The 21,000-nt window shown below is 33.2% G+C and overlaps 1 protein-coding gene across 1 annotated transcript; it reads right to left on the bottom strand.

The window, feature by feature from the left end:
* Positions 1-3,635: 3,635 nt before the first annotated feature.
* LOC130823231 (uncharacterized) lies at positions 3,636-4,022 on the bottom strand. The gene has a single exon (XM_057687857.1). The coding sequence runs from the start codon at positions 4,020-4,022 to the stop codon at positions 3,636-3,638; it is 387 nt and encodes a 128-aa protein (XP_057543840.1).
* Between the last annotated feature and the right edge of the window lie 16,978 nt (positions 4,023-21,000).

Raw genomic sequence — 21,000 nt, 5'->3', positions numbered from 1 at the left:
CATACAGTGTGCTCAAACGAGCGGCTCCATCAGACATCTTCTGCCTTGCTTTCTTCCACTATCTTGAACGAGCACTTCTTCCCTTGTGCCTTGCCTCGTTCAACGCACAATTTAAGCCCCCCATGAATGTCCTTTTGCCTTGATCAAAGCATGCCAAGATATTGCCTATGATCACTTCATCAAATGACTCAAAGCTTGTCCTCTCATACTCCATTGCCCACACATCATCACTCTCAAGATCTATTTCTTGCCATTGAATATGCTACTAGGTGATCAAAGTCACCTCCAACATCACTAGAGTTGGATATTGCTTCAATAAAAGTGGATTTAAAATAGTTTTAAAATGAATTTAAGTAATTAAAAGTAAAATTAAAAAAGTTTAAATTAACTCTATAGTTTAAAATAGTTGGATATTACTTCATGTGGGGTAGACTTAAAGGGGATATGGTCGCAACCTTGTCAAGCAAGATCAAGACGTCGGGCTACCCAAGTATATCAGATGATGCAATTCAAATGTGGGTGACCATGGCGAAAACCATTCGAAAGGTGGCAAAGGAGACATTAGGAGTGTCGACGGGGAAACCAAAGGTGTACAAAGAGTTGTGGTGGTGGAACGAAGAAGTGCAAAGGAAGATAAAGGACAAAAATAGGAGATTCAAGGAGCTCATGGCTTGCACGGAGGAGGATAGGACACATAAGAAGGAAAGGTATAAAAAAGCAAAACGGGCGGCAAAGAAAGCAGTAACGGAGGCAAAAAATCGCGTGTTTGAAGCCTTTTATCTAAAGCTTGATACCAAAGAGGGGGAGAAATATATTTTTAAGTTGGCAAAAGCAAGATCTTGGAAGAAGAAGGAGTTAGGGACAGTGAAGTTCAAAAAGGATGAAGGTGGACGAATACTCCTTAGACAAGAGGACATCCAAATGAGATGTCATCAATATTTTTCCCAACTGCTCAATGAGATTAGGGGTCAAAAGGAGGAAATTCGACAAACTTCGGACATCTTGGAAGAAGAAGGAGTTAGGGACAGTGAAGTTCAAAAAGGATGAAGGTGGACGAATACTCCTTAGACAAGAGGACATCCAAATGAGATGTCATTAATATTTTTCCCAACTGCTCAATGAGATTAGGGGTCAAAAGGAGGAAATTCGACAAACTTCGGACATCCAAAGAACACAGGATCATGGGTCGATTATTGATATTACCACGGCGAAAGTAGGAAAAGCTCTCAAAAAAATGGGGGATCAAAGGCAGTTGGACCTGATAACATTCCGATTGAGGTGTGGAGGGGTTTAGGAGAGGAAGGAATTCATTGGCGTACTAACCTCTTTAATATCATCTTGAGGTCTAGAAAGAAGGATTTGCATCTGGTGTTTATAGACCTGGAGAAAACGTACAATAGCATACCACGAAGCATCGTTTGGGATAGCCTCAAGAATAGAGGTATTTCACGAAGGTACATTGAAGTAATACAGGACCTGTATGACAGAGTGTCAACTAACATACATACACCGGTGGGTATGATAGAGTCTTTCCCAATTAAAGTGGGACTACATCAGGGATTAGCACTAATTCCTTTTATTTTTACGGTCATTATGGAGGAAATCTCTAAATCCATCTGGGAAACCATACTATGGTGCATGCTTTTCGCCGATGATTTAGTTTTAGTCGCAGGATCAAAGGAGGAGGCTAATAGTAAATTGGAAGAGTGGAGGGAAGCTTTGGAGGGTAAGGGGTTGCGCATAAGCCGTACGAAGACAGAATACTTGCGATGCAATTTCAGTGGGAAAGAATCGATTGGGGAGCCAGAGGTGACCATAGGGGGATAAGTTGTTGCATGTACGTTCATGTTTAAATATTTGGGATCGGTGATTCAGAGTAATGGGGAGATTGATGGAGATGTTACTAATCGTATACGAGCGGGTTGACTTAAGTGGCGAGCAGCAACTGGGGTGCTTTGTGATAAAAAGCTGCCCAGGAGATTAAAAGGTAAATTTTACCGTGTTGCAATCAGGCCGGCGTTGTTGTATGGGAGAGAATGTTGGCCCGTAAAGAAGGTTTTTGAATAGAGGATGGACGTAAAAAAAATGCGTATGCTGAGGTGGATATGTGATAATACTATGATGGATAGGATAAGAAACCAGGAGTTCAGGGAGAAGTTAGGGGTTGCACCTCTCTCCGCAAAGATGCGGGAGAGCATGTGTAGAAAAAGACCCATGACACCCCAATAAGAAGAATCGAATGCATCATAGTGGAGGGCAACAGAAGTCGAGAAAGACCTAGGAGAACGTGGGAAGAACAAATTAAAAGGGACATACATGAACTTCACCTCTCCAAGGACTTGACCATGGATAGGGGTAGTTGGCGGCACCTTATCCACGTCTTAGCTGATTACTAAATCCGTCCCTTTTACCCATCGTTTGTTATTGTTCATTGTCTTAAGTGGGATACACTGGGTATGATGATGATGATAATTTCATATAGTTGCAAATTTAATGATAAGATCATCTAAGAAACTTTAGTTTTAAAGTTTCCACAACCAGTCACATCTCAATATTTGATTTTGAGATTTACTTTAGTCTAAGTAAAGTTAATATCATCTTTATTTTCACAAAAATTTGAGTATGTGTGGAGTGGTGTGTTTTGCTACATGTTGACGTTTAGGAAGATGAGCGTATTTTTAAACAATATTAATGTTATTTAATATTTTTAAAGATAATATTCAATTGAAACAATTTATGGAACAATCACATGATAAGTAATGTAATTAATTAATGCGTATTTAAAACTTAATATTTTGATTTAACTTTTCAACTAACAAAAATATTGTTTATTTACTAATAGCTATATAAATAAAAGGTATTTTCAAAATTACAATTTTTGTATACTCATTCTGTTCTTGTATGTCCATATAAAATATTCTACTTCGAAAAAGAGAAATTTAGATAAGGTTTTTGAAAGTTATATTGAAGATAATTATGTGAGATTTTGTTAAATTCGTTTTGATATAAAATTTCTTATTAAATATTTTTGTAATTTTTTTTTATGTGTATCTAAAACTATTGAGATTTAAAAGTAACTTTGAAAATGGTATAAAAAAGTAAAGTGGACAAATAAAAAATAAATTAGTTATTACAAAGTGGAACAACTACTTCTTCCGTTCTGAAATACATGCCACCTTACGGTTATTGACACTATTCATTGTTCAAGCTTATTTTATATATTGCGGCTAATGGGTAAGAAAAATATAATCAAGTGAGATCTTGTTTTAATTGTCTAATCACATTGTTTTATAATATTAGCTTTTTATAATTTTTAGATGTGTATAGTTCAATATATAAATTACTAAAATCACCCATTAAATTACGTAAAAAATTAAATATAGCAAGTATAATGGAACGAGTAAGCATATATATTACACTGTATATCCTAATAGTACAATAGCTTCAACACAAATTTATAACGTAACAAATCACTAACAATACAAGGAAATTAAAAATATACATCTTTTTCACATCTTTTTATTTTAATTAATGGATAAGCCGAGGAAAGAAAAGACTAAGTGAGAATTGAATTTAGAATCATGCCCGTAAGAGGTAATACTTCATCCAATTGTGACAAAATCCGACTTTTTTTTTTATTTAATCTCTATCTTTATAGGAACATATTCCCCAAGATACCCTTTAAGATTATCAACCAATAAGGGCTTCTCAATATTGTCATGATGATAGGGCTTGCACACAAAATAGAAGACAGATTGATTTACAAGGGCAAATAGAGTAATCAAGGTAGACCACACCACACAAAAAATTCTATACCAAATTGCTTCTCTTACTAATACAACTCCAACTAATTGCTCAAGAATTTTTGGTGCTATAATTGGAATTTCTAAGACTATAAACACCAATACAATACCCATAGTAGTTCCCTTCTTACCTTTGATCAACACCTTACTCTTTTCCATAGCTTTAAACCCATAAATTTTCTCCAAAACTGAAATTGGATATGAAAGATACCATATCATACTCAAATATATTAATCCTACCATATAAATTAAAATTCCTATTAATAGAAATGCTTTTAGTTTGTCAAAGGCTATTGATAGGGTAACCCATATGATCAATATTAATGAATATCCCATATACGCGCAAAATAAGCCCAACTGGGTGATTATGATAGATTTCCACACTTTTGGTAGTACACTTATGACCTTTTTGAAGGTGATATTTTCGTTGGCGTAAATACAAGCAACTGTATAAATAACGGTTGAGATTAAAATCAACGATAAAAATGTAGAAAATATGAAAAATATCACTTTTATAAGCACATAAGGAAAAAGTTCCTTAGAGTTTGAGCCTAAAATATTGTTATACCTTGGAAAGTTGGCTTGGTTGTTGTATAGAAATGTGTAGACCCAATTATCAAATAGGAAGATACAAGAACTAGGAAGGATTGAAATTAGGCTTATTTGAAGAAAGATCTTTGGCCATGTTAAGATGAGCTTGATTGACTCCTTGAAGATGTTAAAGAAGCTTAGGTTTTGAACTTGCTTATTGCTCATGGAGCTAATTTGGAGTATTTCTTTGTGTATGCTTTTTGGATCAATTAGAGTGGTTAAGAAATAGTTTGATTGGAGCCTTAGCTTGGTGGAGAAGGCCTTAATTATTGATATGACATAAGAATGGGAATGGGTTGACCAATTCTAGTCATCCAAAGAATTGGAATATTGTTATAAGTAGATGAATGATTTATTAGACGGTAGACTAAAGAAAGGAAAGTGTTATGTAAGGATTAATATTTGTAATTTTTATGTGTATACTTTGTAAAGGGCTTTATATTTCTTATTTTTAAACAAAAAAATTTTTTAACTCAAATATTTTAATTTTATAACTATTAATTTGCTAAATATTTCAAAATCTTCCATCTTTTAATTAATTTATTTTTGGAATAAAAATTGCATTTGATCTACCCGGTCTAAATTCGGACTGGACCGAGACAAAACCAGGTTAGAGCGAAACCGGACCGGATAGAACGGATCTGGTCTCTAGTCTTAAAATATTCAAAAATTCGGTCTTTGATCCAACAGGTTTTGGTCCGGGTTTGGACCGGTTGACACCCCTTTAATTGTATGAAGACAATTAAAACATCTACTTTTTCTTCAGAATATTATAAAGAAGACTACTGAAAATTTTACCTCATTAAATAAAAACATCTACTGCATAAAGCAAAAACACCTACTATATTTATTTCAAATGCCTACTACAACTAGTTCAAGTGTCTACTTCATTATGCAAACTGAAAATACCTACTTCAATAACTAAAACACCTATTATAGTAAGCAAAAACACCTACTATTTCTAGTCCAAATGCCTACTATAACTAGTTCAAGTGCCTACTATAACTAGTTTTAATGTGTACTTCAACTATTAAAGATGTGTACTTTAGTATGTAAAAACATATATCATAGTCATTTCAAATACCTACTTCATCATCATCATCATCATCATCATCATACTCAGTGTATCCCGTTCCTAGAAAACTATGGTCAGGGTTCAGGGGAGGGAAGAACGACGACAGCTCATACCCATAGAGGAGAGTGCGGTAAAAGTGTCCTTCGGCTCAAGAAAGGTATTCAAAGAGAGAGAAACCTGCAACTTACAAATAGAATAAATAGAATACGTATGTACAAATAACTAAAAGTAAAGATAAAAGTAAAGAAGGAGGTAAAGAGCGATAATTAAAGGCAATGAACAATTTAAAATAACTACTATAGTATACAAAAGACTTACTTTCATATGAAAAAAATGCCTACTTGAGTATGCAAACATACTTACTATAGTATACAAAAGCACCTACATTAATATAGAAAACCACCTACTATAACAAGCGCAAATGTCTACTTTAACTATTTAAAATAACTCCTATAACTTGATTAAAATGCCTACTTTAACTATTCCAAATGCCTATATTTAATAAGAAAAAAACTTACTTCAATATGCATAAACCACTACTTAACTATTTCAAATGGCCATTATATCTTGTTCATATGCCTACTACCGTATGCAAAAACACCTACTAAAACTAGTTTAAATGCATCTTATAACTAGTTGCTTATTTCAAATGTCTACTATAACTAGTTTAAACGCTTACTTAAACAATTTAAAATGTCTACTTTTGTATGCAAAAGCACCTATTTTAGATGCAAAACATCAACTTTTAAAAACAGAAACACATACCATAACAATTTCAAATGCCTACTTCAATTATTTAAAATCTCTATTTTCATATGAAAATACACCTACTTTTGTATACAAAAGAAACACCCTGGTTTGCAAAAACACCTATTTTGATATATAAAATAACCTATTATAACTCAATTCGGATAAGAAGCAAAATACAATTTGGATGAGAAACGCTCTCAGAATTGTACATGGGATATTCTATATGGTAAGCACCAACTATTGCAAAAGGCGAATGGTATCAATTCTTAAAATTTTTTCCACAAAATAGCACTCAACTCTTGGAAATTAACTATAGTAACATTATGGAGGTTAAAATGTTTAATTTCCGTCAAAATTTTGGTAAAAGTCATAAATGCCCCTAAAAATCCCAAATGTAAAGCCCAACTTAACCGAAATCAAACTTAACGGAAATGTTACTGTACTTAATTTTCCAAGAGTTGAGTGCTATTTTGTGGAAAAAATTTGGGATTTATTAGGCGCATTAATGACTTTTACCAAAACTTAATTAAAATTAAACGTTTTCCAAGAGTTGAGTGCTATTTTGTGGAAAAACAATTTAGGAATTGCTGTCACTCGCCTTTTGTCATAGTTAGTGCTTACCATATAGAATATCTCATTGTAAATTAACGGTTCAAATTATTCTAGGTTCTACACTAAAAAAAACTTAAAATAAAACTTTAATTGAATCATAAATTATTTTTTTTTCTAAAGTTAACGTTGAGAATTAAATTCGAGAAGAAGGGTAACCATATATAGTTTGATACACAATAAAGATAAAAGTCATGGATGATTTGATGAAGAAAGATTACTACCATTTTTTTTGTTGAAGAGAAAGACAAAAAAGAAAAGGGGCGTGTTTTTGTAAGTTTTAAATTTCTTTTTTTATTCCTAATAAAATATTAGACCGGCTTAAAAGCCGCATTTTTTTGGAAAATTTGTGTTACTAATATTGTTTTGGCTAATTGTATTGGTTTATTTTATAAGTCTTGGAAATTCCAATTATAGCACCAAATTTCATGAGCCTTTAGATGTAGTTGTAATTTGCCCTATGAGTTTGTACTTTATGAATAAAAAAAATTCACGTGATAGCATCGAACTTTTAAAAAAAATATTAATGATAGCATTTTTGTAAGATTTTTCTACATGGTAGCATCGAATTTTTATAAAACATCAATCGTAACACTTTTGTAAGATTTTTTCACATGATAGCATCTAGTTTGTATATACTTTGTTTATGTTGTTGAATGTACTAATATTTACTATTCTCAACTATTACTAAGTTGTATAACTAATTTATTGTTAATTAAATTAGACTTTTGATATCCAACTATAGTCACAAAAATAATTAAGTTTGATTAGAGAAAGAAACTGAAAAGAGCTTAAATTTTTATATATAAAAAATAGCAAAATATTTTTTAAAAGCCAAAAAAAATATAAAAAAATAACCCGTATCCAATATCCGATACTCGATTAATGCGGATCAGAATCGGATCATGATTTTCACTATCCGAAAAACTAAATATCTGGATTTCTAGATTTAGATCGATTCGGTATCTGGTAGCCTCTCAACCATTCAAAATAAACAATACTCTTAATTAAGAAGGCTATAATTTCAAAACTCAAATAATCATATGCTTCCTAACATTGCCAATTTATTTAAGTAGCCATAAAATCTGTATGACCTCATGTTCTAAATCGAACGGAACCGATCAAAGGAAAAACAAACACAAAAAAAAAGAAGCAAGACTAACATATTGTATATTTCTATTGCATAAAGCTACTGTAACATAACAATTAGAATAAAAACTATTAACGGATTCTATTTTGCTTGTTAAGAGTTTCAATTCTAATTTAATTTTGGGTTATTGTAAGAGGTTTGGAACTTCCAAACCACAATCAAATAGATTTTGTTTCTAAATGAACACTAGTTTGGGAAATATATTTTGGTGAACTCCAAAGTGGGTATTTTTTTTGTTTCCAACACTACTTAGACAAATCATTCGACTATAGAAGACCATCAAAAATATTTTTTAGTAAATTTTAAGAGCTAATTTAGATTAAGTATTTTAGTAAGTTATATTGTTATTTAGAGTAATTATAATTTTATTGAAACATGCAGTATTTACATACTTTTCTTAAACAAATGAGTATTTTTTTTCTTGCAATATTCTTTGAAAATTTTATTTTTATATATCTTTATACTAAACTCCGTACATTGTAGGGGCTTCTAAACTAGTATGCTAATAATTGTATTAGTGGACTATTTAGCTACTCTTGTGAAAGATCATTATTCAGTAAAACAACCTCAAAATAAGAAATATATAAACTAATAATCATATTAGTGAACTAATTAGCTTTAAGTATAGAGATGTCTCATAGAGATCATATTGTTGTCTCACCCAAAATTTTGTGATTTTTTCAATTGCTTGTAGTGTCTCACACTTATTTTTCCCTTTTACTTTTGGTATGAAAAGTAAGAGGTGTTAAAATTGTGGAATATTTATTACTTTTAAAAAATAACTAAGTGTTTTTGACTTTATATATTTGTCTAGTAAGTTTAAAAAAATACTATTAAAATAAAATAGCAAAAATATAAACACACACTAAAAAGGATGAATGTGAAATTATGAAAGATAAAGAGTAATACATTATAATGAAAATTTATTAGTCTATAAAAAAAATAGTAGTTACAATTAGAGTTTCATCTCTTAACCTTAGATTACAAATATACTACTACAACCATTGAGCTGTAGTAATTTTTGTTATATTTTTGCACTCTTTAAACTAGTACTCCCTCCGTTTCTAAATAAAGTTTCCACAAGAAATGTTCACGGAAATTAAGAAAAATAGAATCTTTTAAATAGTTGATATATTATTTTATTGAATATAAATTTGATGAGGGAAAAGTGGAGACTATAAGCATTAAAAACATTAAAAAAAAGTTACTAGAAAAAATATATGAATCATAGATAAATAGAATGATTATTTATGAGATCAACAAGTGAAACACCTAAAATGATAAATGAAAATTTTTTTAAAGAACGGAGGGAGTATATCATATTAGTAAGGGGCCAAAGCCAAAAATACAAAGAAGCGCATTTTTCGCAACGTGAACAGGGCCTCCCCCGGTCCCTCATGTAGCTTCGCCCATGGTAATACGAGACATGTATGACAAAGTATCGACTAATATTCAGACACCGGTGGGGATAACAAAGTATTTTCTTGTTAAAATGGGCCTACATCAGGAATCAACACTAGTCTTTTCATTCTTACGGTCTTTCAAGAGGAGATTTCCAAATATATATGGGAGAATGTATCATAGTGCATGTTATTCGCTGACGATATCGCGTTGGTCCAAAGAAGAGGCTAATATTAAATTGAAATAGTGGAGGACAGTTTTAGAAGGCAGAGGGTTGCGCATGAGCCGTATCAAGATAAAAAAACATAAGGTCAACTTTGTCCAATATATGTAAAAATAAGGATTAAATATAACCATAATTATGTGACGAAAATAGAAAAAAAAATCTTTGTAAGAACAACAAATGAAAATATTGAAAATGATAAAATGAAAACATCATTTGAGAACGAAGAAAGTAGTAGTTTGCAGCATACCGCACAAGTTATTTGTAACTCGTGGACTAATTAATTGTAACAAGTAGTACTACCAAGGAATACAAAATTGAGCTACTCTTGTGACTTGTGAGATATTGTTGTTCAATGAGATAATTTTAAAATAAGAAATTCTAGTTGGGTTATTCAACTCATTTATCTAGCGTGTCACATGGTGAAATTCTCTTATATAAGAATTTGTGTAGATTCAATTAGACTAAAATTAGTTTAATCAATAATGTCATAGAAGTATATAGCAAATGATAAAATAATTTTAAATAAAGAATCAGATAAATTTGACATGAAACAGTAGCTAGACGTTGAAATATAAGAGACTTGTTGAAGTTAATTAACAATAAATAAACGTTCAGATACGGATTAAAACTCCTCGATGATCTAATTTTGGTATGTAATAATGATTAAATCCGACTGAAATTTATATCAACCCGATAACTCGAATGAACACTTTTAGATCTAACTATATCTATTCATAATTTATAAGAACAAAAAATTAATAAACTACTTTTGTGATAGATCTTCTTATGGTGACATAATCTTAAAACAAAAAGTTTATATGCTAATAATTTATATTACTTGGCTATTTAATTCATATATCCTATGCATACGATGAAACTGTTTCATACGAAAATCTTTTAATAGTAATCGGCATTTCGGCATGTTAGGGTAAGAAATTGGGCCATGAGTAACAGCCCCCATTCAACGGGTGTAAATGCGATCCAATGCACGTGCCACGCCCAAGAATTGTATTATGTGTGAAGATTAGACCTTTTGTTTAAACACTAATTCTTCATTGACAATGTTTCATTATGAAGGAGTCTTGGGTCAGTCTCACGGTGAGACGGTCTCATACAAGACTTGCTAATCAGGTAGTTTTATATGAGACCGTCTTACCGTGAAACCGGTCTAAACAAGTAGCACAAAGTTAAACTTACACAAGAATTAACTAAATAAAAACTGTTTTTTCATAAAATTTTAAGAAATTAAAAATTGGGTCAGCCTATATTAAACCGTCACAGGGTGAGACCGTCTAAATAAAGAATGTATCTCTAAAATTTGATATGACAAAACTTGGACTCGAAATCCAATTGAATATTACTAAGTTATAGTTAAGAAATTTTAATCGGTAACTTGAAAATGATTTGATTTAAAAATATTTGAAAAAAAAGAGCAACTCTAGTTAAGACCATTCCCATTGATGAAGAAATTTTGTTTGAGTGGAAAGTTTTTTGTGAGGATTTTACTTCCATTAGAGCTATCCCAATGTTGGAGATTTTTCATTTGAGTGAAAATTTTTATGGGTAAAAGTGTATCTCACTGGTGAAAATCCACAAAAAATTTCTCAAACGTTTGTAAAAAAAAAACTACTTGTAGGAAAATTTTAGAAAACATCTTTTTTCACCTAAGAACTTGACACATGTCCAAACAACTTTTTTTATTTTTTTTAAATAGGTGTTTTTGTTTAAACATATATTAAAATATATATATAAATATACTATTGGTCATAAAATTTTATGCTCTATAATCAGATACCATTTTGCTATATTTTAATATGTTTTAAATTTTTAAATTTTTTTCTAATTCTATATAAATTAGTACTTTAAGTGGTGAGTAAGTTTTTTTTTCTTTTAACACCAATGAGAGTGCTCTTAGTAAAAGCTCACAAAAAAAATTGCCAATGTTTCCAAAAAAACCTCTAAGTGAGTGAAAAATATTGGGATTTCATCATAAGGGTTCAACCATCCAAAATAAATTTTAAATTAAAAACTAAGAGAATAAAAGGAAGGGGTAGAGTAAAAAAAGTAGGAGGGAGAAAGTAGTGAGCAAATTTTTTTGTTTTTTCATTGATGGGATAAATTATATTAGTAAATATTTCCACACAAAATTTGATGTGATAGAAAAGAAAAGTGTAGAGAGAAATTGGTGAGGAAATTTTTTTTTACTCACTATTGAGAGTGTTCTTAGAAAGCGTCATTGTGTGAGACGATCTTAAAATAAGAAATTCATACGCTAATACAAAATTAATTTTTCGCAACATAAGATTTAGTGACATTTAAAAAAATATCACTAATTTATATTTTTAGTCTAGTAATTTTGGTTTTTATTCTAAGTTCCACTATAAAGTAATTTAGTGACATTTTACTTGGCCTTCTTGACATATGTAATTGTTACTACAGTCTATAATTACATTTATGAAAAATGTCACTAAATCCTTTGTTACGAAAAACTTTAGTTTGATTTTTTTATTGAGCTTATAAAGTGTATAATAAATGTCACTAAATTCACTATATATATCATTAGAGTAATGACATTTAAATTAAATGTCACTAAATATATCCCTCTAAAAGTTTATTATGCTGTAGTGATAATTGTATTAGTTGGGCTAAATTCATATATAGAGAGCGTCTCATGGAGAGATTGTCTCTCACAAACATTTGTGTTGGAAAAACTCGGATAAATCCAACTGAAATTCATATTCAACCATTTTGACCCGTTTTCTGTCTATGTCATAATTTAAGTTACGCATCATTATTTTCAGTTTTATGTGAGTTTTTGAAACTTACTATATTTCTAAATATATATTTTGAGTCAATATTTCTTTTATTGTAGCTTAACGTGTGTGTGTGTGTGTCTATATATATATATATATATATATATATATATATATATATATATATATATATATATATATATATATATATATATATATATATATATATATATATATATATATATATATATATATATATATATATATATATATATATATATATCACATTTTAAAAATCGTATGACTTTAACAAATGTTGTTCTATAAATTTTATGACTTTAACAGTTGTTGTTCTACAAGAGACTATCGGTTTGAGCCAATGCAAGCAGTTCATCCATGGTGGCCATTGCAGCTTGCATGAACATTGTCTTCGCATACTTGCTGATCACTGAACCATTCATACAGATTTTCAAGGTCAATAATTGTGTACGTGAGCTAAGCTTACTTAAAATTATGTTGGAAACGAAAATGGTGGCCCCTGATCCGCGAGCACCATTAAAATTTAGTGCTAAAAACTCAACTCTTTCTCGTAGATTTGTACTTCCATTTTCGCCGCCAAAGCTATCAAGCAACCAAAAATCAAATAAAACCCCTTCAAACAGTTAAAATTTAGATATGAACAAAAAAAACTAAATTGGAAAAAAAGGGGAAAAATTACATTGTTCAATCGATTTTGTGGACGAAATGAAGCAACAGACATCATAAACAACACCAGCCCTGAGGCACGAACACACTTACGGAAGCTGCCTTAGCGTGAGACACCAATAGTCCAGACTGCAGAGTCCTTACGATCCCCAATGTATGTCCGTGTGAGCAGCAGCGCTACACCATATAATGTGAATCTAATATTAGAAATGATTCGGCTAAATTATGACCGAACCAGATTCATGAAGTTTTAAATGTAAGTAGCTAATAATTAAGTACCCAACAAATATCACTACATAAATCAAAACCAAGAAAACACAATAAAATTCTCCTTAAATCGACATTACCCAAAAAAAAAAAGAGCTATTTCTCTTTCAATATGTTAGCCAAGGGTAATGCTTATTTCTCTTTCAATTTTGTCAAATATGCCAATATCAAAGAAAAAATTATTTCAAAGCAACAGAAAAAAACCAAATAAAGCTGATTTATTACATCGTAGAATGATGACAAATGCATGCTTTTCTTTAGGGGGTGTTTCGCACAAGGGAATGGGACTTGTGAGACTTTAAGATGAGACTTTTTATATGAGACTTTGAAGATATAAAATTCTCATTCCTTATTTGGAATGTTAAAGACTTGGAAGAAATGAATGAAAATGAAAGTCTCACCAATTACCACCCTCCCCCAAGACTTAATTCTTAGGGACTTTTTCATTTTTTATACCCCTTCCTATTCCTATTCCCGTTCCCTTTAAACAAACAAAGACATGGACTTTTTTTTTGAACAAAGTTCCATTCCCTTCGCCAAATCCATGTGCCAAAAAACCCCTAAGAGAAGTTCTAAGACAAGAAAGAAAAGAAGGTAGAATGAATAACTTAACATTTTACTTACTCTTAAAGTTGGATTAGCATTAGGGTGAAAAACAGACAGAGCACTCATCGCGTTAACAAGAACACCCATAGGGTGAGCATCATGAGGCAATGCTTGTATGATATCCTGTTAAAAATAGGTTGGAATTTCATTAAGTTTGTGTCGAAAGGGAATCGTTAAAGCACGCTCAGAAAGAAAATATGCAAGGAAACTACAAATTTGCAGTTTGAAATGATCAATGACACACCAAAACTCCCTCAGGAATAGCTGAATGTTGCAACACGGCGAACTCCCAAGATGCCAATTGACTTTTAGAAGGCAGATTTCCATACACTGCAAAGTACACAATTTTAACAAATATGAATTAATACCTTCTCATCACATGTAAACCATAACCCTCACTTCAGTTAGTTTTCAAAAAGAAAGTTATCTCATGATCATCAAATTGAGAATTCATGAGTAACGAAATCAAACAAGACAAATGTCTGAGCAAGATGAATTACATACCATTACTCAACTAACTATATTCGTGATGTTATCGACTCAAGACCAATCTTCATAAAATGTTTTAAAAAGATTGCATTTGCCAGTCTACCAAAAGCCTATTATGAACACAGACTTGCGTGTTAGGTTCAGGAGTACTTACTCAGAAGGTAGGCAACTTCAAGAAATGAACTACGCTCAACCAGCTCCTCAATAGGGTAGCCTCTATACCTAAGGATCCCTTCGTCACCATCAATATAGCAAATTGATGATCGAACTAGAGCAGTATTGAGATAACCAGGATCGTATAGTTTGAATCCCTTGTCATTGTTTCCAGTTGTCATCTGTCAGACACAAGATATGTTAAAATACAAATATATGATGCTCAAGTTCATTGACTATAACCTCCTTATCTTCCTGGGTAAGGGTATAATTTGCGGTCTCCCTACCTTCCCAGACCCTGATCATAGCTTCAATGAGCAAGATATACCGAGTATGTGAGATTGTATGTGAGATTGTAAGTTCATGGACATTATGTAGCAGTTGAATCGTATAGTACAAACCCGACTAAGTTCATCTTTCAAACGGACATTCTCAACTCTTAAATGGTTTTGCTCCATCAATAATTCCCCTAATATATTCGGGCCTCCACAATTTTGACCCATTGGGTTTCCAATAGCATCCTTCAATGCAATGTTCTCATGCCTAAGTCTGTCATATTCTTGCTTAAGGACTACATTTCATGGCGTTCCATTTACGACTGTTCAAACATCAATAATACATCGTTAGCACGCTTCCATACACCTTGTTCAAGCATAAGTAATAGAAGCTCATTTGGCTGTTAGTATTGAATGATGGAATTACAATGAAAAAATAATGTAATTTAGCTAAGTTACTTTGACAAGGTTTATGGTCATGCTTGTCCTACTCATAATATTTTCTTCACAATTTTATTTTCATCCAATATATATTGCCACATGAAAAAGTTTTATTACGCGGTGAAAAAATCTGCAAAGAGAAAAACATACTTGTGGAAGAAAGCTTAGCCACCATTGGATGACATAGCATAATATTTCATAAAAAGTAATCCTAAAATTCGTCCTAATGACAACCATCGGATACCACCATTACCCCCAACACATTCGACCCTGAAAAATTCAAAGGAACCGCGTTCAAAGCCAATTCCCCAACTCCCTTAATCCCACTACCACTACTTCAAAAGACTACACCATTTGAGCTCATGGGCAAAAATTTGAGATGTGATATGAAGGTCTACAAACTGCAAAGCCAGTGCAGATCCAAATTCCAAAGCCTAATGAAAATTTGATATAGCTACTAGAGGTACCTGATCTTCCTACATTACCATTACCAACAGTTCGTGTGATACTCCCTGTGCCTAGGCTTCCTGAGCCTAATGTGCCCTAAAATATTTGCCAAAATCGTTACGATGTTAAGAACTTAGATGAACGGTACAAACAACAATGAATAAAACAATGTTTGATAATGTAAACTAAGCAAAGAGACACAAAGATTTAAGGAGGTTCACCCAATGATGGCTACATCTTCGTTTGTGTGTACTTTCTGTTTATATTATATCAATGGAGTATAAAATACTCTTACAAATGAAGTATTACAATTGTGTAAGAGATAAAAACAAAAGGCTATGTGTTTGGCTTAGGGGTTGTGTTTGATGTATCTATTGAGTGAGCATGAGAGCTCTATATATAGTACTAGGTACATTAATGTCAATTGCTCACTGAATACAGGATTAATATTGAATAATGAATGATATGAAACAGCTCCAAGAACTTGAAAGGTCAAAAAACAGCATCCTAGGCACATCAGTGGATCCGCTCGACCGAAACAGAGAGCTCGCTCGGTCAAGCGGCTCGGTCGAGCGACCATCGGGCTTCCTCTGTCAGAATTCTGTTCGAGCAAGCATCTATTAAAGCCCTTTACACTTCTTCATTAATCATCATTAACATCAATAATTCCCATGAATACTCTTCCACAATAAATCATACTTAAACATTGCAATCATTAAGTTAACAACTTAATCTCCCACATTATCACACCCATTGGATTCCAAACCCAAGAGTTATACATGAATGCACTCATTAAATGTGCACTCAAGTCACATAATTCATAACAATCTCCACCTTGACTTAAGTTCAACCAAGTCAAAGCATTCATCAATCCACTTCATCTTACAACAATATAAACAAAAGTAATGTACACACCTCAAATGCCCAAAAGGCATTATTTCAAGTAAGGAGCTAGACCAACCAAGTCAACACACAAATCAAACTTGGTTGTAGGCAATGACTTTGTCATCATGTCGGCAGGATTTTCTTTAGTATCAATCTTCTTCAAAATCACCCTTTTGTGCTCAACTTTATCCCGGATGAAATTATACTTAATATCAATGTGTTTGGACCTTCTATGAAATGTATTTTGATTCCTAGCCAAATGAATTGCACTTTGACTATCACAATGCACACTTACCTCACACACTTTGTTGCACATTTCACCAACAAGACCTTTGAGCCATTTTTCCTCCTTGAATAACTCGGCAACAACTATATGTACTCTGCTTCGGTTGTTGAAAGAGCAACCACATCTTGTAATGATGATTGCCAGCTTACTGCCGAACCACCCAAAGTAAATACGAACCCACTTGTGGACTTTCTATTATCTAGGTCACCACCATAGTCCGAGTCACAAAACCCGGTTAGCTCGCTTGAATCCTTCCCATACATAAGACAAACATTAGAAGTATCTTTCAAATACCTTAATAACCACTTTAGTGTCTCCCAATGTCCCTTCCCCGGATTTGACATATATCTACTTACCAAACTCACCGCATGAGCTATGTCGGGTCTAGAACATACCATGGCATACATTACACTACCAACGGCACTAGTGTATGGGATTCTTACTATTTGCTCTTCTTCCGCCTTTGTTTGTGGACACAACCTCTTGGATAATTTGAAATGAGAGGCAAGAGGAGTAGACACACCTTTAGCATCATCCATAGAGAAACGTTGCACAACTTTCTCAATTTACTTCCTTTGCCTTAGGTATAAGACACCCTTAGCCCAGTCTCTCAAAATTTCCATTCCAAGAATCTTCTTGGCTTCACCAAGATCCTTCATATCAAATTCACTTGAACGCAACTCTTTCAAGTTCTCCACCTCAAATAAAGAACTACAAGCTACTAGCATATCATCAACATATAAGAGCAAATACAATAAAGAACCATCTTCAAATTTCTTAAGATAAACACAACTATCATAAGAACTTCTAATAAAATCATGTGAAATCATAAAGGAATTAAACCTCTTGTACCATTGCCTTGGTGATTGCTTCAACCCATACAATGACCTCTTCAATCTGCACACATGATTTTCCTTACCGGCTACCTCAAAACCTTCCGGTTGCTTCATCAAAATCTCCTCTTCAAGCTCGCCGTGAAGAAACGCCGTTTTCACATCCAATTGATGCAACTCCAAATTCTCCATCGCCACCAAAGCAAGTAATGCCCTTATAGAAGAGTGTTTCACTACCGGTGAGAAAACCTCATGAAAATCAACACCCTCAATTTGAGACTATCCCTTTGCAACTACCCATGCTTTGTAGATGGGAGGAACATTACTAGAAGGACCCTCCTTCCTCTTGAATATCCACTTGCACCCTACAATTTTCTTTTTCTTTGATGCTTCAACAATATCCCAAGTTTCATTCTTCGCAAGAGATTCCATCTCTTGCTTCATGGCTATCAACTATTTGCTTGAGTCGTTTGAGACCATAGCCTCCTTGTACGTACTTGGTTCATGCAACCCTTCGACTTCACTAGCAATGTTAAGAGCATATGCAACATAATCACACTCTTCAATATACCTCCTTGGAGCCACGATCTTCCTTCTTTGCCTTGTTGTGGACAAAGAAGGAGACCTTTTTTGAACATCATTATCATCAATTCTTTTATCAAGATCGGGAGGTTGAACCTCCGCTTGTGCATCAATAGGAACACATACAACATTATCAATGGGCTTTTCTACACTAAAGACTAACATGCTATTTTCATCAAATACAACATCTCTAGAAGTAATTATTCTTTTTGACTCATTACACCACACCCTATACCCCTTTACACCCACTCCATATCCCACAAAAATACATTTTCTAGCCCTAGGTTCTAACTTGCCATCATTTACATGAATATAAGCCGGACAACCAAAGACTCTAAGACTAGAATAATTTACCGGAGTATTGTACCACACTTCTTGTGGTGATTTGAATTTTAAGGGTATGAGGTGAGCGGTTGATCAAATAACATGCCATAGCCACCGCTTCGGTCCAAAATTGCCTCCCCAATTTGGCTTGGTTTAGCATACACCGAGCCCTCTCCAACAATGTTTTATTCATCCTCTCCGCAACACCATTTTGTTGAGGACGCCCTGCACAAGTTTTATGTCTAACAATACCTTCACTAGAACAATATTGAAGAAATTTATTATCAACAAATTCAAGACCATTATCGGTTCTTAAGGTCTTGATGCTCCTACCGGTCTTTTTCTCTATCATTTTCTTCCACTCCAAGAAAACATCAAAAACTTCATTCTTTTGTTTGATGAAGTAACACCAAACTTTTCTTGAGAAATCATCAATAAAGGTCAACAAGTAATTACAACCACTAAGGGAGGGCTTTCGTGAAGGCCCCCACAAATCGGAATGGATATAGTCTAAAATTCCCTTAGTGTTGTGTACGGCGGGTTTAAACTAGCCCTCTTGTGTTTCCCATAAACACAATGTTCACAAAACTCAAGGTTCCCAAATTTCTTGCCATCAAATAAAACCTTGTTTAGAAAGTTCAAACATACCTCTTTCTCCCATGTGACCAAGTCTCAAGTGCCAAAGCTTTGTATCATGATTGGACATTGTGTTTGTGGAAATGTTTGCCGAGCCTAGGATGGTTGAACCTTCAAGAGCATACAAACTCCCATTCAACTTTCCCTTCATAACTCCACCTTCACAAGTGATTTTACACCCGATTTTGTCAAGAGTACCCAAAGATATAAGATTCTTTTTCAAATCCGGAACATACCTTACATCGGTTAAGGTCCTTATCATCCCATCAAACATCTTCATCTTTACGCTTCCATCACCAACTACCTTACATGTTGTGTTGTTCCCCATGGTTACATTTCCCCCATCAACACTTTCAAATGTTTGGAAGAAAGTTTTGTTGGGAGTCATGTGGAATGTGCACCCCGAGTCTAGAATCCACTCATCACTATCTTTGTACCCATGTGTGGCAACTAATACACCACCATCATCACTATCATTCACGTAACTAGTATCGGCATTACTACTTCCGTCTCTAGCCCCCTCATCATTTTTCTTTTACAATTTCCAACAATCTTTCTTGATGTGGCCCTTAAGCTTACAATAGTTACAAGTTTTATTTTTGTTAGGCCCCCTAGACTTAGACCTCCCTTTACCCTTGTTTCCACTCCCATTAGTGGAACCTTTCTCTTGTGTCCTCCCTCTCACAAACAACCCATCACTAGTACTACTTTGTGATTTTTGTGATAATTGTGAATCAATAAGATCCCTTTGTGTCAAGGCATTTTTCACATCATCACTACTCAAATTATCTCTACCATAAAGTAGAGTTTCTCTAAAAAAATTTTAAGAAGGGGGTAGAAAACATAAGAGGTAAATTGCCAAGTCTTCATCATCAAGCTTGACATCAATATTTTGCAAATCCATAACAATGGAATAAAATTCTTCTAAGTGAGGTTTTAAAGGTTTACCTTCCTCTAAGCGTAGATCGTAGAGTCTACTTTTCAAAAGTAGCCTATTGGTAACACTCTTGGCCATATAGAGTGATTCCAATTTCTCCCATATCCCATTGATTGTTGTTTCTTTAACAACCTCTCTTAGCACTTTGTTGGAAAGACATAATTGAATTGTCGATAATTCCTTTGAGTCAATCTCTTCCCACTTCGCCGTGGTCATTCCTTCCGGCTTCTTTTCTACACCATCAATGGCCTTATGCACACCATTTTGGATTAAAATTGCTCTCATTTTGACTTGCCATATCCAAAATTCACATTTCTATCAAACTTCTCTATGTCAAGCTTCATTGTATACATGTTTCACCAATAACGACTTCTTAAGACACCGTAAAGACAACTTGGCTCTGATACCAATTAAAATATTTGCCAAAATCGTTACGATGTTAAGAACTTAGATGAACGGTACAAACAACAATGAATAAAACAATGTTTGATAATGTAAACTAAGCAAAGAGACACAAAGATTTAAGAAGGTTCACCCAATGATGGCTACGTCCTCCGTCGTGTGTAGTTTTTGTTTATATTATATCAATGGAGTATAAAATACTCTTACAAATGAAGTATTACAATTGTGCAAGAGATAAAAACAAAAGGCTATGTGTTTGGCTTAGGGGTTGTGTTTGATGTATCTATTGAGTGAGCATGAGAGCTCTATATATAGTACTAGGTACATTAATGTCAATTACTCACTGAATACAGGATTAATATTGAATAATGAAT

This window comes from Amaranthus tricolor, chromosome 9 (genome assembly GCF_026212465.1).
Source record: "Amaranthus tricolor cultivar Red isolate AtriRed21 chromosome 9, ASM2621246v1, whole genome shotgun sequence".
Lineage (NCBI taxonomy): Eukaryota > Viridiplantae > Streptophyta > Magnoliopsida > Caryophyllales > Amaranthaceae > Amaranthus > Amaranthus tricolor.
Note: the sequence above shows the minus strand (reverse complement) of the source record. Positions and strands in the feature narration are given on the sequence as shown.

What these genes read in the sequence shown, in the direction of transcription:
- LOC130823231 (XM_057687857.1), bottom strand. Translation starts at nt 4,022, where the DNA reads ATGATATGGTATCTTTCATATCCAATTTCAGTTTTGGAGAAAATTTAT.